Source organism: Melopsittacus undulatus, chromosome 6 (assembly GCF_012275295.1).
Source record: "Melopsittacus undulatus isolate bMelUnd1 chromosome 6, bMelUnd1.mat.Z, whole genome shotgun sequence".
Taxonomy (NCBI): Eukaryota; Metazoa; Chordata; class Aves; order Psittaciformes; family Psittaculidae; genus Melopsittacus; species Melopsittacus undulatus.
In genome coordinates this window covers 27,335,185-27,352,796 of record NC_047532.1, presented here as the reverse complement: position 1 = coordinate 27,352,796, position 17,612 = coordinate 27,335,185, and the positions used below count along the sequence as shown (strand labels likewise).

The window sequence follows — 17,612 nt, the reverse complement described above, 5'->3', positions numbered from 1 at the left end:
TTCTGGATTTGACTGGAGAAACACCTGCGGCACTGATTTCCGAGCAGGGCCGCTCATGTCCCCTTTTCTGGAGAAGAGAAAGAGCATGTCAGAACTTTTCCAACAGAGGGAGCACTGGGACAGCTATGGCCATTGCGCGGTCAACCTGGGTTGCTTTATCTTGGCGCTGGAAGACCTGGGTGTTCGTACAGCTCTTCTCACCTTGCACCTTGGGAAGAAATACCAACACTGTCAGGATTGGGGTGTAATTTGGTCATCAGAAAGCAAAGATTTTAAACTTGGAGACCGTTCTGGGAAAACCCCCAACATAACAGAACCAACCCCCTCTTTCTTACCCTCAGTGATGATGTCTAAAGTTAGAATTTGGAGAGCACTTGTGAATCAAGCAAAGCAGTCTGCAGACCTTCCCTAGGAAGTGACTTGTGATCACTGCGAATTGGAATGGAAATTATTTCATACATGCCGCAAAGACATGTTTCAGACCAACACTTTTTATGCTCAATCTAGGCTGTTTGTTAACAGATTAAAAATTTGTATTAGGTTCGGTGACCATAGCAATATCAAAATTACTGCAAGTTTTATGTTTATTGAATTGACAGTGTAACCTGATAAACATCACTTGTTTTTACTCAACAGAGAGAGTAGAATAGCTTGCTTCCTGGTGTGCATACCAAAAGTGCAAATCTCACATTTCCTCCATACTGAGGAAGTATTTTTGGCAAACTTTGCAAAACTTAATTTTGTGATTCCAGTTATTCCATCAGAAACAAAAAATGTGGACAAGAAAGACAGGAGCAGCAGGTTGGATGAGAATCTGGTTTAGATGCTGGTATTAAAAACAGACATTGCCAAGGTCAAGATCTGCAAAAGCTGAGGACTGTGTAAAATGAAAACTGTAACAATAAAGCACACTGTGACTCGGGCTAAAAGCCGGAAAAGTTGAGAAATGGATAGTGCCCAAATGGCAAGGTCTTTTGTCAAAAACATGATGGCAGGGGTGACAGTGAGGAACCCATAAAATCCATACTGTTGCCTGGCGTCCAGAATGAAGAGTGAGTTTAATACTTTCTTAATTTGCTGCTGACTGAGGCTAATTTTTCAGGTTTTCGTACCAAGTTTTTTACTGCTCTGATGAGCTATCCACCATACTGCTTTGTAAACCCTACAACTATTTATGTCAGCTAAATCACAACATCAGGACAATGCACTATCAGGAGAATTAACAGTGAATAAATCATAGTATATAAGCTGAAGAAAGTATTATTGCAATAATCTTAGCTGTGCTTTAAGTAGGCAGAATTAGGTGTGTTCCTATCAGTGCAACTGAGGGAGCACATGATGCAGAACACTGCAGCCATCAAAGGTGGCTTTACAGTAGAACCTAAGCTTTTAAAGCCTGCCTTATCTAATCCTAACTACCTGGATGTGACATTCAAAACCTGTTTTGAGTGCTCCCCCAGCTCTGGGGTAGCCTTTTCCCCTGCAGAGCTCCCTTTAAATGTGAAACACTTGTTATGGCTTCTGCATTATAAAGGTTTGACAGTGCCTGCCCTTGTAGTTCAGCCTGTGCTGCAGCATCCCTGTGATATTCCTGAATCATTGACTGGAAAAGCAGAGTGAGGACATGCCTCACACCCAACATGAGGGCTCTGCTTAAACTACACAATAATCTGGTGATGGCAAACTCAGTTCTTATGTAAAACAGATTTTATCACCTTGTCTGCTGTAGGGACTTTGATTTTCTGACTCATATTTAGTGGGCCAGGAGTCACAGTCCTGTTGCATCATTAAGCAGTAGTCTTTCCATTCTGTCTCTCACATCTTTCACAGAAGGACCAGAGAGTGCTCAGCCAAATACTTGCTGTTGCTTGCACTGTTAGAATGGATTGATAAAATCTTTCTCTTTGAAAAATAAGCAGGGTGTCATGTGAGGAATCCTTCAGGGTTTCTGTAAGACAGAAATAAATCCAGTAGTGCGCAACTCCAGTAGGATATTTTGGTAAGGATTTAGAGTACATTCCTGCCTTCAGCATTTCCTGTGAATACTGGACTGAAAAAACACATTCTAAAGTGTGTGTGAGTGTCTTCCAGAGGCTGGTCATTAAAATGCAGTTTTCTAATGAGCACCCATGTCATTGCTGTACATTTATGGAGAGCTGGCTGTAAACACTAAGTGGTTCAACTAAGAAATCAGCTTCCTGTAGATTAATTGTGACAGTGATGTATGTAATATGTAAATAGAACTAATCAGAGATGCCAGCCCTATACCCATGGGACAGGCAGGAAATGAGTACAGCTGAGAACATTGCAGACTCACTTTCTTATTTTGACCTTTCAAAGACAAAATAAATGAATTTAGTTTAGCACAGATGTAAACATTTCCACAGCAGAAGTTCTGCTGGAACTACAAAGATTCCTAAGCCTGCAGCAAGCTTGAGTTTTCATCACAGGTGCCTTAACAAAACTGTTTTGAGATCTCTGTCTGACAGGACCTACAGACCCTGAGTGAGAAGTGTTACATTCTTCTTGTCAGTGATCCCTATCTGAAGCAATGCAATTTTGTTTCCTTCCCTCTAAACAGAAACAACAGAAGAAGGTTTTATAATGAGAACTATGTTTAGGCATTACAATATTTCTCTTCCACTAACTCTGAAGTATGCCACATGCCAAGTTGCTCTACTAGGATGAATCATGTAAATGCACCACTGAATTAGACTGCAAGCTCCTCTGCTTGAGATTTACAATAAAACTTTTCCCTTTGGTAGTCTTTGATGAAGCAAAAATGTTTTTTTTGTCTGAAGATAAGCAAAACAAACATATGTTGGATTATATGATTAAATTGTAGGTCCAATTGTGGTTCCCAATAAGGAATAAACAACATAAATATTGAGGAAGTGATAAATTGTTAGGGAGTTACTGAAGAATGGTAACAATTAAATTCATTAAAAACATGTAATTTTAATTTTCAACTCTTCAAGTCCTTTACAGGAAAAAGAAAAAAATGTGGAAATGCAGCTTTTCAGCCCATGCCTTCAGTAAAGTTTCTTTCCATGCTTGGTCTTCACAGCACAGTAGAGACTGTGTTGCTTTTTTTTTTATTCCTGCAAAGGTCAAAGCAGAAACAAACAAACATAACCCCACAAAAGTCATATCGGTAAAACTGGATTTGAATAAGAACAGTGGTGGAACTTGGTTGTGGAGGAGCCCAGGTAGTGCTAGAACATGAGCATGGACATGACACTTACCTGGCAAGTAACAAAAATAGCTTGGAGAGAGATGTTGCTGGATTGCCAACAAAGAATTTCTCATTGTGCTCTAGTTCTTTGTGCTGAGTTGAACACCTCAGTCAGGGCTTCACGTCAGTTGCACTGAAAGTCTGAATCTTTCAGTGCTAAACTTTAAAAAAGAAATTACATATTCAGTGTATAATACAACTTCCTTATTACTAATGGTATCAGCCAGTATTTCTTTCACAGGGTGCAGCTATTAGGTCTACACAAGTCAAGAATGACTTGATCGTCAACTTTATAGGACTTTATGAAACACTACAGAAGCCAGACACTTCTCACTTTTCACAAGAGGCCTAAAGAGATCAGGGCATCACCTCAAGGAACTTCATGATCTATCTCTCTTGCACTTCATGGTCAATTCAATTTTGCTTTTTTGTTGCATGAAGATTGTTTTGAAAACACATTTTCTATTCATCTATGAAAGCTCTAGAAGAAATATATTTATTCTTGTCTACAAGTAAAAAATCATTAAGTCAATATTGCTCTTGCTTTGCAGAGATGATCTTGATTTGAGGGCTTAAAAATCTCCCGAAAGAACTGTGAATACATTTCAGTGGTTAGAGAAGTGGTTGGGAATTAGAACATTTAGGTCTCATCCCAAATTTCTTTAGAACTTCCTAGGTCTCTAGTCATGTCATCAGCATAATATTTTGGGTCTGCTTTTTCTACCTTTAAATAACTTATGCATATTTCTATATCGTCATCTTGCAGTGTGCAAAATGGCTCAGAAGCATTTACAGGGTCATTAATACTGTTGCTATAACTACTGTAGCCTGCAGTGCAAACCAGAAATACTTATTAGCAGCAGCACCATTGCTGACAAAACACAGACTGACTGTGATGCAGTTTGGCTACTTCGGGGCTTGAATTTAAGATTAGCTTTCTATTAATGGGGCATGGGAAGTAGAAAATAGAAAAAGAGAGATTGTAATTATTCCAATTTCTGAATGAATTCTCAGGAGATGCACAGCACACTGCTGCATTTGGGACTGATGCTATTATCACAATATAGTACAGTAATATGTCAAGCATCTAAGACGTAACACCCATTGCTTTAGAGTCATTTAAGAGTGGATTGGACAAGCCATTCACACATATGCTGAGGAGAAGCCATCATTGGTGGGTGCTGAAAGAAATGACATAACAGGTCATTTTCATCTATAAGTTACATGATGCGGTGGCAAAGCCACAGTAACTCACTTCTGAGTGATCTTCCATGCTCCAAATCTTTCTTAAATAAGCTTATATGAAATACTGAGGCTACAATTAACAACATTTTTCAGAAACTGAAATCACCAGATAATAAAATTATGGTAAATGTAAACAGACAGTATTATAAACACATAATAGGAGGAAAAAAAAGCTCATGTGAATACCACTGTTGCAGAACAACAAAATAAAATCATTCATTCTATATTTACTTACTTATTAGTAAAAGGCAGAATACATTATTATAGACAGCTGTGGTTAAAGTCAGTTTAAAAGAAGCAGGATGTGATATATGTCTACTCTGAAACTGAAATTGAATGCTAAAACCATAACTCGGCTTCTTAAAGGTGCTTGGGTTACAAAATGCGGATTTGCACTGAGTATTTCCCACTTAGTCTGATTTTAAAATTTGTGTCACATATGTAATACATGTGAGTTTTCTTCATTTCTTTCTCTCTTAAAAATTTCACAATAGAGAACATCTTTTGTGTTATGTTTCTGGAATCTGTAATCCCAGCAGAGGTTTTTTCTGTAACTCATTTGAATGTTAATACCTCGTGTCCTTCTCATCTCTGGAAGCCACAAAGGCCATGGTGGGACAGTCACCTGAACTTACCCACCTTGCAGTAATTGTCAGAACTGAACAAAACCAACACAAATTGTACTTAAGAAACTTAACTGACACCAAGCTTGTATTTGAAGAGGTAATTTGTGCTGATCAGGCTAAAAAAATATACATTTTTGCATTATGCAAACCACAATGAGAAATTTTTGGTTATTTATTGTCAAAACAAACAAATGAAATTCCATTTTTTTAAATTTTTTTTGCTAAACTAAAGACTTTTTCTCTTATCTGGGAGACGGTAAATGAAAATAAAGCTGCAGATAGAAAAAGGAGGTGTTTGAAGTGGAGAAACTTGAAATTAGAGTAGGTGCCCATAATTTCTGAAAAATGGGGCAAAAATTTAATCTCTGCTTACAAAATATCTGCTCAACCACAGGTTCATTTGGCTTTTGCAGGAGACTCTGAGAAACCTTGAGTTGCAATTTTGCATGCTGCTGATAGAACTGAATTTATGTCTGGCATATGGCACTGCTGGAGGCTGTAGAGGGCAATTTAAGGTCAGTTAGAAGTTCTTCTAAGAGTTTAAGATAATGTTATATGTTGGTGGCATCCTAAGTCCAGTAAAATACCAGCTTCCGCAAGCAGAAACCTAGGAGGTGCTCCCTGCTGGTAGCCGTGTTTGTCTGGATGGTCAATGGCCATTTTGCAAAGTTGCAATCTCACTTCCCTATATGACGAGCGTAAAAGCAGAGCCCTACTTAAAATCCTGTGTACGTGCAGCTGCAGTGGCAGTGAAGGTGGAGAACCTTCTTCCTACTACCTGCTCTGGAAGCTGCTCAACGGCCAATTGGGGGCAACCAATAGAGCATGTGAGAGCCGTCCTGAGCACATCAGTCACGCCAGATGTAACTGCTGTGTGGAAGTAAAAGAAACATTTTCTGAAACTGGGAAGCCTTCTCAGAGGAAGATGGAGAATCCGCTTCTTTTATTCCCCCAACTAAATGTTTCTGCTTCAAAGGATAAATCCTATTACAAAGTCATGAAATCAACCATTAAGGAAGAGCCACATAAAGCAAACAAGCCTGGGTAAGTTTTAAGGCCATGCTGATTCTGAGTATTCTGTTTACATAGAGGTTTCTAACATAGCTTGTGGATATGAATTTAGGGCACAGATCTGGGTTTTTTTTTACATATTCATGAAAACTCAAGAACTGCAATCTTTGAAATCGTATACACAAAATACTCATCACAGATTTTTTTTTTCTTTTGTAAGAACAAGGAACAAATAATAAAGTAAGAAAATAGGGAAAGGAGGTTTCAGCACATTCTGAGAAATGCTTCTTCAAAGCCTGAATATGATCTGGTAAAGTTTCTTTTTAAAAATTTCAAATGACAGGAAATAATACTTCCTTTTTCTCTGCAAAACTTTAAAAGTGGAACAGCTGAGCCAGCTGTTTATGTTCTCTAATGTGAAATTTCACCCCTTCATTTCAAAATCAAGAGAGTGAAAATTAAAAGATTTCTATTTCTCTTTGCCAGTGCTTCCTATGTAAATCTGTGCTAAGCTATAATGAAAAAAACAGCTAATGTGAATAACATAAATAGGAGAAGTAACATCAACATTACTGGAAGTAAATATACGTGGATCTATGATGCAGAAAGAGATATTAGTCAAAGGAAATGTTTGAGAGGAAACCCCCCCTAATTGTCAGTAAAGTTGCTTGAAAAGCCACCCTAATTCTGTTGTAGAGCTAAGCAGAAGAGAAATAGGCTGAGCCTTCTCCTGCAGAAGCCTGAATTTCATGAAGGCGATCATCTCGCTAAACCTGAAAACTTGACAAAAGCAGCAAGGTAAGTGTTACAAAAGACTGAGTAGATGGGGATTCCTTTCAAGAAGTGCCTGTGTGAGTCAGAACATTTCCTGCATCTGTGTGTGTTCAGACTTGGCAGAGATAAGGCTTTCAAGTTCTATTTAATTTTAAAGCTAGCAGTCCAACTCAAGCATGCAAACTCTATAGAATTACCTGGTATGCACCAGGGTAGCTCACCACAAGTGTTTTTACAACACTAAGTGTAGACTGGTCCCCATACACTTGCAGATATGTTTAAACCCTTCCTCACGCCAACAGCATTTTTATTAGTCCACTGACTACATAAAGCAATAAGCAACTCAGAAATGTAGCCAACAAATTATTTCTTACAGGGAAATCATACAGCTACTTGGAAAGCACATTTCCCATAGAATTCTGTGGTGTACAAATGCCAGATAAATGTCAAATACTAAATGCATAGTTCCTCAATAATTCCAGTAATTATTGGAATGCATTTGTCTCCAAAATTCAGATACTGAAGTTTAAACACTGTTGTAATATTGTCCCTATTATACTATTTCTTATAAAGACGCAGGGTAAAATCTTGTTTTTGTTGGATTCAATAAGAGTTTAGTTTCTGACTTCAATGGGGTACCAAGATCTCACTGATACATAAGAATTGCATTTGTAGGTCATGACTGAAAAGAAGGAATTTGTGAAGTACTGCAACTCCATGGTCTAAACAAATTTGCTGCCCCTTTCTTTCCATTACAGATCACTTCAGAATATTTCAGTGCTTTCCATGCTCTTTTGTCTTGATAACGTGGTGAGCCTTCTTTAAGCAGTTACTGTCTTTGGGACCAAGATGGCTCTTTGACCAGAAAAAGGGCTTCTACAAGCCCTTACTAATTGTGAACACGTGGTAGAAATGGAATAGAGACTCATATGCTGTTTCCAGATCCCATGAAAAGGGGTCAAGAACATCTGCACCTATGCATCAGGGTAATTAGCCATTTGTTGCTCGTATGTCCAAATATCCTACCCATCCAAATGATAGGGTGCACTCAGAATCTGGAAGACTTTCCAGTCCACACCTGTGGGGTATTTCATTAATTTTTTTTTTCCTCTCTCCTTCTTGTTTTGCTGCTGGCAGAAGCCTTAATTCAGTGGTTTTACAGTTCACTCAGGAATACAAGACATTGCAATGACAAAGTTAAAGCAGTGCTGGGAACACCCTTTTTCCATTTCTCTTTTCCATACATGTAAAACTATGTGAGACTGCATCTAAAAACAGGAAGCACAGCCTCCATGCCAGCTATGTGCAGGCAGTGGTGGGTGTTTGATTATCCCAGGTATCTCAGAATACATGGCCATCAGTGCATTCTTATAATCTCTGAAAAGGCACTTTTAGAGCCAGATATTATAGCAATAAATAATTCTCTGAAGAATTTCCCCCTTTTAACAGACTATCACTTCCTTCTCAGCTGCCTTTTGCCATGTTATTCTCAGCTGGGTGCCTGACTAACAGGGATTCAACCCTTCTTGTGGTATAGAAGAGAAACTGGTAGATTTTTTGCTAATCTTTACATGTGGATTAGAGAGGGGTATTTTTTTATGAAAATAAAAGATAATTACTCTTTTTTGAATAGTAAAATGAGATGATAATTTGAGATTTATTACTTAAATAATTAACAGAGCTTTTATAATTTCCATTCTTCACACAGAGATACTGAATAACACAAGTATTAAAAAAATTAATGAAACACTGCAGTTGGCCAGTGGAAATGCCTCTCACCTATTAATTAGCTTTTTCTCATCTTCAGAAAGTGACATAGCTGAACAAATCTTGGTTTCCATCTATTGCAGCAACTCATTGCTGCACCCAAGTGTTGGGGATCTATGGCACTATTGGGTTGATGCAGTTTTTGAAGGAAAACCAGAAATCCACACCAAGTTTCCAAACCCAGCAAAGAACTTCTCACATTCTATGCAGTTGCAGATGACACAGGTTGTCTGAAGTCATCAGGGTTTTTCTTTCACTTTGACCAAATTAATTCCTGTAACCATATGAACCCACTGTTCCGAGACTTACAAGTCCACAGAGAACTGTGCTTTTTGTACTTTCATAACTAAAAACATCTGTAAGAGAGTGAGCTCTTGTTTTCTCTGACTCCAGAATCCCCCTACTTTATTGGTCTGTGCTCATTTCTTCAATTTCAGCTCTCCAGCATTTGTACCTCTGAAAAACTGTTTGTTTCTTTCTAGTTAAAAATTTCATACCTATAAACAATGATTAAGACACATGCATCACCTATTAAATAAATAAAAAATACTCCTTTTAGTTTTGTGCAAGACCAAGATTATTACTGGCTTAAATTCCTTCCCAAAATGAGTGGAATTTCTTTTCATCTAAACTTCACATGCCTACAGATTTTGCCAAGGCAACCCAAACTTCGTGAATCAGGCTATAGAACGTCAAGTTTCCATGAGGAAGGGGGAATCATATCCAAGAAATGTTCAGTCCATGAAGAGTTCTTCAAATCAACATCAGACAAGTCACCTACTGATACTTTCAGTGTACTGTGCTTTGCCTTTGAATGAAAATGGTTCTAAATATTAATATTCATAAAGCAGCTGATAAAAATTGACTTCAGCTTGAGGCTTGAAACTTAAGTCCTGCTCCTAGCATGATGAAATTAATCTCTGGGTTTACTCCATTTCTGGTCTGCTAAAAATCAAAGCACTGTTGAGGTGTGCATTTAGGGTTAATCTATGCAAAACAAAAAAAAGGGTTTCTCCAAAACTGTAATTGCATGAGTAATGTTGGCTGTTCTCCTTTATTTTCTTCATTGTTCTTTTAGGCAGAATATTTGAAATAGAAGTAAAATATGTGCAACTTGACATATTTGTTGGAGAATATGTTTTATAATTGGAGCATAATGTTGTGGAGAAAAAAACAGCCTATTTGTGCTATTACTCTGTAAGACTATCACCTAAACTATATTGCTACAACTTTGTCTTCAGGCTATAGAACTTCTCGTGGTAACACAGCCTCAGACCAAGTACATTCAAAACCAAACCTCTGCAAGAATGTTTTTTAAGTTTAAGTAGGTGACTGCCCTGCTTCCCTTATGAGTTTTACGGTACTGCATGATATCAATTTGCTTGATTAGTAGCACAACACAAAACACTGAAAGAAAAATCTCTGATTTTATGGATTTTTAGGCAGGGGAAAATGTGCAACTCTGCAGGAAAAGTGTCAGAAAAAATGAAACCAGATATTTCTGAAGTCCCTAAGAAAATTAGCTCCTTTAGTAATGCGATCTAATCAAAGACTTTGTGAAACAGTCTTAAGCAATAACAGTAACAGGTTACATAAGTTGCAGCAGTTTCATAAATACACAATATGCACAGTTCTTTAAAACCATTTTCTGTTTCTTAAGCAGTGTGTCTCCTGAGGAAGCAGTGAAATGGGGAGAGTCTTTTGACAAACTGCTTTCTGAGAAAGGTTTGTAGCTTTTCCCTCTCTGTGCAGACTGTTGGGATAGAAAAAATGGTAGAAAATCATAAAATCCAATGTGCACTTAAATGGGCCTGGCAGCTACCTAAACTAGATAGGATGGGTTATCTGTAGCGGCTTGTGTTTCTGCTCTCCTGTGCTTAGGCTATAGCATGCTGTCAACTATTGAAAATAGTTGAAAATAGCTTTTAAGTTTTGTATTTTATTGAACAAAGTAATGTAACAGACAGCAAGGAGTTCTTTCTATAAACAGTAGAATTTTATTTGAGTGTTGTTCAAATATTCCTGACCATAAGATCAAACCTTAAAAATGAAAACATGTTGTGTGTGTTTAAGAACAGACTTTGTCACTTCTGGTACAATTTGTTTCTAAAACAGTGATAGGATCAAAGCTGACCGTCACTTGAAAGGACTTGTTGCTTATGTAATTATCAAATGCACATATGCCCCTCCTTCCATTTTGGAGGGACACATGTATAACCCAGCTACAATGCTGGACCCTATGTGCTTTTCAGATCTGCCCCTTGAATAGCTGACATCAATACGATTGCATTACGTCTGCAGAGCAAGCATACTTGAAAATAAAATATCTTCAGCATGATAAAAATAAGATAAATCAAACAGTCAAGATGTTAAAAGACATTCATTTTAAATTGTTACTGGAGACAGACTACATAGGAACAACAATTCAAATAGTGTTTCAGTCAACCTAAGTTGACATTCAGCCAGAATAAAATCTGTCACTTCCACAAACTTCCACATGTTTTGATTATTTCTGTTTCTAAATTAACGAGATCTTCGTAGTGGAGTTTTACAGATGCTGAGGATTCTCTAACGGGAGTTACAGTAGTCAGGATCATAATGAATGAACTGCACTTATTTGAAAACCTTCATGTATTTTAAAGTAGTTATCTATAATGTGATGTAATTCAAAGGGAGCAGAACCTATTTTGTTGCCTTCCACAAACTGTGTGAAAAGAGTAACTGTTTGATAAGTATATATGTTGTTTTTTTTTTTTTTTTAACGCCATTCAACATTCCTTGCTGTAGCTGGACTGGATGCCTTTACAAAGTTTCTGAAAACTGAGTTCAGTGAGGAAAACATTGAGTTCTGGATAGCTTGTGAGGATTACAAGAAGAGCAAGACTGCACATGAACTTTTGCCAAAAGCTAAGACCATTTATGAAACATTCATACAGAAAGATGCTCCAAAAGAGGTACAGTAATAACATTCTTCATTGTATACAGTATTTGACACAACTGCATCTGATGAAATCCGCTTTTAAGAAGTGCGTGCATAGATGCAAAGGCAACAGTTAATCATGTAGTCACTGACATAAGAAGGCTGTACCTTAAATATCAAAGCTTTGGAAGAAAAAGTGAAAGCAACTGCATAGATTATTCTCACTGTCCCCCATATTCTTTTCAATACCCCATCCATGTTACTCTCTTAAGTGCAGAGCAAGAGTTTAAATGTTATATTATAGGACGCAGAGATTCCTAGTGGTCTGTAAAGCCAGCATGTGTATACACATATATGTGGTATATTTAAGAAAAAATAGTGATGTTAAATATTAAAGTTTCAATGAGACATACTAGCTAGAATTTGTGGAAGCATTGTCTGTCTATATTTAAAGCTACCTCCAGAACAACAGACCTATTGTCCCTTTCTTTTAAACCAGTAATCATCTATTGAATTATTACATAACTAAGGTATGAAGCTTTTATTTTAAATGAGCCAAAGGACTAAACGAGACTAGAATGAGCTATTAAAATTAAACATATCCTTTAAAAAATAACTGTTTTAAGCATTTACTTTTCTTGATTGATCCATCCCCCGACTGATCCTTCCACCCTTCTACTCCCCAGATCTAATTGTGTGTTCTTGGTACGTTACTGTCAGCTGGGAGTGGGGGAGGAAGAAGGGGGTGAGTGGCTGCATGGTTCTGGGTTACCAGTGGGGCTTAAACCACGACACACATACACAAAAATATGTTGGTACATCAATCCTCATCAACAGTAAGGCCTTTTTATTACTGTAATGGTGCAAGAAGTTTTCATATTTACAATTTCTTCATATTACTGAAACATGTAATGAAGAATTCAGAAATGAACAAAAGGAATATCTTTTGCCTGCTCTATGAAAGTGATGAACAGGTTGCAAAAAGATGAAGTCTCACTGAAATCACCATCAGCCTCTCCAATAGGTCTTTTGGACTTATATTTTCCTGTAATTCTATTGAGTTTGAGATCAAATTATGTTACTGGCCAATGCTCTTTTTTTCCTGTATTTCTTTCTTATTTGTCAGTATAGCAAAATTTACACACTAACTGCTGCTTCCCTGTAACAAGGGTGTAAAAAGTGTAATTCTTATTTTAAGAGAAAAATTGCAAAATGATGCATAGACTATATTTAAGATTCAGATCTGCTTTTCCTAGGAAATGCCCACTTTCAAAGGCTTATGTCCCATTTTATTTCCTTCCCTGCTGCATGTCTTTGGGGTGGACCTTATGTAAAAAGAGACTCCATAGCTGTTCAAGGTAAAACCTGTCACTGCCATTCGACCAGTCTCTGAGCAGTTATGGTGGGGTATCAAGTACAGGTACTGTCAGCACTTCCAAGGTTGACATAAGTGAAAAGGTGAGCAGTAGGAAAGCTAGGGAAAGGACAGGGTGTGGAAATCATACTTTAACTAACAGTAACACAACAATTTCTTTAACTGTCATACTTTTGATTTGGTACATGTGTGGATAGTGTTAGTGCTGTTCCCCTTAAGCAGTTGCCTATGGGGAGACTTCCTTCCTTGGGCTTAGCTGAGCAGCTGAGACCAGCCAACAGCATCTCATTTCACAACACACAGCTCTGGAACTTGCATTTTTTCTCTGACTTCCATCAGAGCAGAGCTCTTTTACACACACATTTCAGAGTGTACAGTTTTATGACAGGATCATAAAATTGTAGGTTTGATGAGTGGACTATTTTATAATCATTAACTGTCCTTCAGTTCTTGGATTTATTTTTTAACTAGCTTTATAGAAATGACAGATGTATCTTAGAGAGGAAAAAAAAGCATACTACAGAAGTTACTTTCTGACTGAATCAACAATTTTTAATATACATTCTACCTAATTTTTAAAAATATCTTGTTTAGGTAAGTGCCTGAGACTTTAATAAAATTCTCATGCTAATTAATTCTTTCCGGTAATTCTTTCTGGAATTAGTAATTAATTCTTTCCAGGATGAAGGCAATGACACATTTAATAAATGATCATTTTGATACCCCATTGAAAACTTCTAGAAACACATTTAAATAATTTTCATATGTTAATTATTAGAGTTTTCTCACCTTCCTACTACTAAAACTCTACACAGAAAACAGACATTTTAAATATCGACTAGCTGAGTCTAATGAGATGAAGTTCTACATGAATCCTAAATGAGAATGAAGTTCTGTATTAGTCCAGTGTTGCAAAGCTTGACAGCTGCAACTATACGAAGATTGCTATTAGAAAATTATTTTTAGTCAAACATCAAACTTTACCTTTCGTTTTGTCAGTTTTCCATTGTACCAATGACACATCTGTGCAGGCTTTCCGGCAGATGTTACATGAACATACTAACTATTTCTGTGATATAAATATCCCATTGTATCAGGGATTCAAGGTGCTTTAATCCGAAAAAACTCACCAAAATACAGTATCATTGCTATGGATAATTAACACAGGAAATGCATTAATATATATTAAAGAAATCCACTTTTCCTTATTCTCCAGGTGAATTTGGACTTTCAAACCAAAGAAGTCACAAGCCAGAATATTGGACAGCCCATCATCACCACCTTTGATAGAGCACAAAACACGGTCTACAGGCTGATGGAGCAAGACAGCTACCCACGGTTCCTGAGATCTGATCCTTATTTAAATTTGGTTAAGGGGAGAAGTCCCAGTCGTCCTACCTTTAGGAGACGGTCACGGTCTTTCACTGTCAATGATTTTAAAGGTGTACGACCAGACTTTACTGTTTGGTAACGGAAACAGAACCCTCATAAATTTTAGCTACTGCTGCAACTCATATGTATTTTACAGTCCAAATACTTAGCAGGTGTAAATGAGTGGAAAGCAAAGTTACATGCATTTACACCAGATCAGAGTTCTGTAGGCATTGATTAATCTCTTTTATTATAGAGAAGTAGGCAACATATTGTCAAGACATATCATGTAAAGCTTTCATACAGTATTTTTTTTTAACCCAGGTAAGAGCTGTAATCATATTTAGAAGAAAAACTTGAATTTCCTTCATAAAAACATTGTATAAGACGCCAGTTGATAATATCCACTGTGTATCATTGGCCTGTATTATTTAGGACAGAGTCTCATCACAGCTAGAATCTATATACCTAGCCTTTGCACATATTTATGATTTATGTTTCTGCAATATTTTCTACACTAAGCACAGAGTATTTGTGGTATTTTCTCATACTGCAAAACACATAGGAACTTTATTGGGTATAATGTAAAGTTGCAGGGATTTTTTTCTACAGCCACTGCATAATTAAAATTTAGCTATTGCATATTTTAAGAGGAACATATTATCTTCAATTTTTTGGGTACAATTTGTACTGTTTTGTTATTACATGTGTCTCTTCTCTGTATTTAAGTTATGCTGTATATATTAGTTTAGCCATCAAATACTTGTATTCTAGGTTTTTACACCCAAATGAGTAGAAACAGACACCCAAGAATGCTATTTTAACACAATGTGTGTCATTAAATATCAGGTCACATGGATGTGTATATGTATATATAATACTCCTATTTTTATTTGCAAATATTTATGGTATACCAACTTTGTTACTAAGCTTTGTTCTAAACTTTTTTCTGACTTTTATTTTGAAAAATAATAAAATTAACAGCTCTTGGACTCAGGCAGAATAACTTTCAATTCTACTGGTCATTACTGTACTCTCCATGGTTATAGAGGAGGAAGGAGAAATCTCCCTTTAACTTCAGTGGTAAACTGAAGTCAGATACATCATTTTCACAGTCAGTATACAGTGTCTTCTTTCAGAATTGATGCAGACATACTTTGAAGCATGGGAAAGCTTCTAAAATCTTAAACATTGCTTCAGTTTAACAAGTGGCTGTGGGATTTAGTTGTAACTATGACTTGTATATTCAGTTGCTTTTCATGGAGTTGAAGATTTTTCCCTTTTCTTCCCTCTTTGTAAGCTGTCAAAATGAAGAGGTGCAGTTCCTGAGGATGAAAAGTTATGTTCATTACTAATTCAGGGCATATACGAACTGCTTGATCTGAGGCTTTCCCTGTCTGCTTTACTAACTTTCAATAAATTCTAAGTGATCTACTTGAGAAGTTGTCAGGATTCAGTCTATCAACAGTACATTGATGAGTAAAACATGAAGACTTCACTTACAGTTCAATACCAGCTGTAATTGTTGCCATTTCAATCCAAAGTGTTATTGTGCACAGAGATTGAACTCACTAGGAAACATTGCTGAGCTGCAGTGTCCTGAGAACCATCTCCAAGCTCTCAGCTTTACCCTGGGAAGAAACAGGAAACACTTTTGCAGTTGTGAGGAGTATGATCCTTGCTGGTTTATTCCATTATCCTTCCCTGATCCCAAAACTCCAGACACATGCTATCTCTAACTGTTTAAGCAGTCAGAACCTGTGCACAGCGATTCAGGAATAGATCAAATGTTTTCAGTAACGTTGATAATGTGTTTCGGTCTCCGTATCAATATCAAATGCAGCTTTGGAGCTTCTCAGCACCAGTTTTTACAAACTGTCTGCACTCCTGTTGTCATATGTGTCACATGAATGAGTGAATACAGTGAAAAGCTAACAGAGTTTCATGACTTGAAGTCAGTATGTTCTTCTGCCACAAATGATCCTGTTTCAGATTAGGGAAATCTCTAATCATAGAATCGACTAGACTAATATGTCTGAATGCCAGGTTTTGTGGATATTTAAAATATGCATGTTCCTATATTCTATATTACTAACTTTGTTAGAGATAGGTTTGAAGATATCGGCAGCTAGATTCTCCCCTGGTGTGATTATGTTTCTTCATACCAGCTGAGAATCTGCACCTTTAACCTTGCTATTGATCAAATAATTAAAAAAAAAGTATATTTAATATTATTCTAAAACCCAAACAAATGACAAATCTAGTACCTTGAGTAAGACTTTTACTTCTTAGCAAAAAAACAGCTGTTATTCAAAAGGGTCTATAATGATAAATTTAGGTCAGCAGACACCCTTTGTTTCATTTCACTGACACATGGAAAGTTTTCTTTATCTCCAGGGAGGCCTTCCTCAAAACCATCAGTCTTGTGGTACTGACAGTGCTGGTCCCTCTTAGGAGTTCTATGTTGAAAACAAACAAGATATTCCTGGTAGCTATTTATGCATGTATGGTTTTCAAAGATAATTATGAACTGTAGCTGAATTTACAGCATACAAATGCCATGGGAACTGCTGTAAAAAGAAAGTCAAGATAAATTCAGAGAAAGGAAAGCAAAGGGCACAAAGATAAACTAAAATGACATATTTAGCTGGCAAAGGTTTTTTTCTAAAAGAGGGTCCTTTTAGTGGGAGAAAATGAGTGCTCTACTACTTAGTTCTCTACTGTAGTTCTGGAAGATGAACTAAGCATAGGTTTAGTACAAGTCTGTGATGCTTGTTGAGTTACATGGGATTGATCAGACTAAGGGCTACCCCTGCACAGGTGGCTTTATGGTATGAACCTTAGAGTAGTGCCAGAGGGCATAGTCAGGCTTCTCTAGTTTTGGCAGAATCAATGCCATAATTATGTAAATCTTGTTTAGCTGACCTAGTACAAATAGCACGTACACAAAACCAATCATCAAGAATTTTTATTGGGGATTATTTTTTGTAGCAGCTTTTTAAGATTTGTATGTGCCATTCAGCATCCAGTAAGAGTGCTCAAAATACTCAGTTCTCAAAATATTCTTCTTACCAACATAATAACTCACTGTACATACACACTTCACTTTACTCCTTATATACATGAAGCCACCATACCTAAAGTACAAGGGAAATAAGCTGCTTACTTGTATAACACAAAGGTTTGTCTCCTGCTTCAATACTTAAATCTTACTAGATGCTTTAAACCAGCTGAATTATTATCTGCTCTTCTGGTTTAACCGCAGAGAGATGGAAATTCACAGACACA

At 36.9% G+C, this 17,612-nt stretch overlaps 1 protein-coding gene across 2 annotated transcripts; it reads left to right on the top strand.

The window, feature by feature from the left end:
- Window positions 1-5,859: 5,859 nt before the first annotated feature.
- On the top strand, window positions 5,860-15,763 carry RGS18 (regulator of G protein signaling 18). Of its 2 annotated transcripts, none has more exons than XM_005147104.4 (5): window positions 5,860-6,150; window positions 6,814-6,915; window positions 10,322-10,383; window positions 11,446-11,612; window positions 14,170-15,763. In XM_005147104.4, exons 1-5 carry the CDS (start codon window positions 6,032-6,034, stop codon window positions 14,422-14,424), a joined length of 705 nt encoding a protein of 234 aa, XP_005147161.1. In that variant the 5' UTR covers window positions 5,860-6,031; the 3' UTR covers window positions 14,425-15,763. The 2 variants fall into 2 exon arrangements, with proteins under 2 accessions (XP_005147161.1, XP_030903093.1); XM_031047233.2 differs by having other exon boundaries at window positions 10,319-10,383.
- The last annotated feature ends 1,849 nt before the right edge of the window (window positions 15,764-17,612 follow it).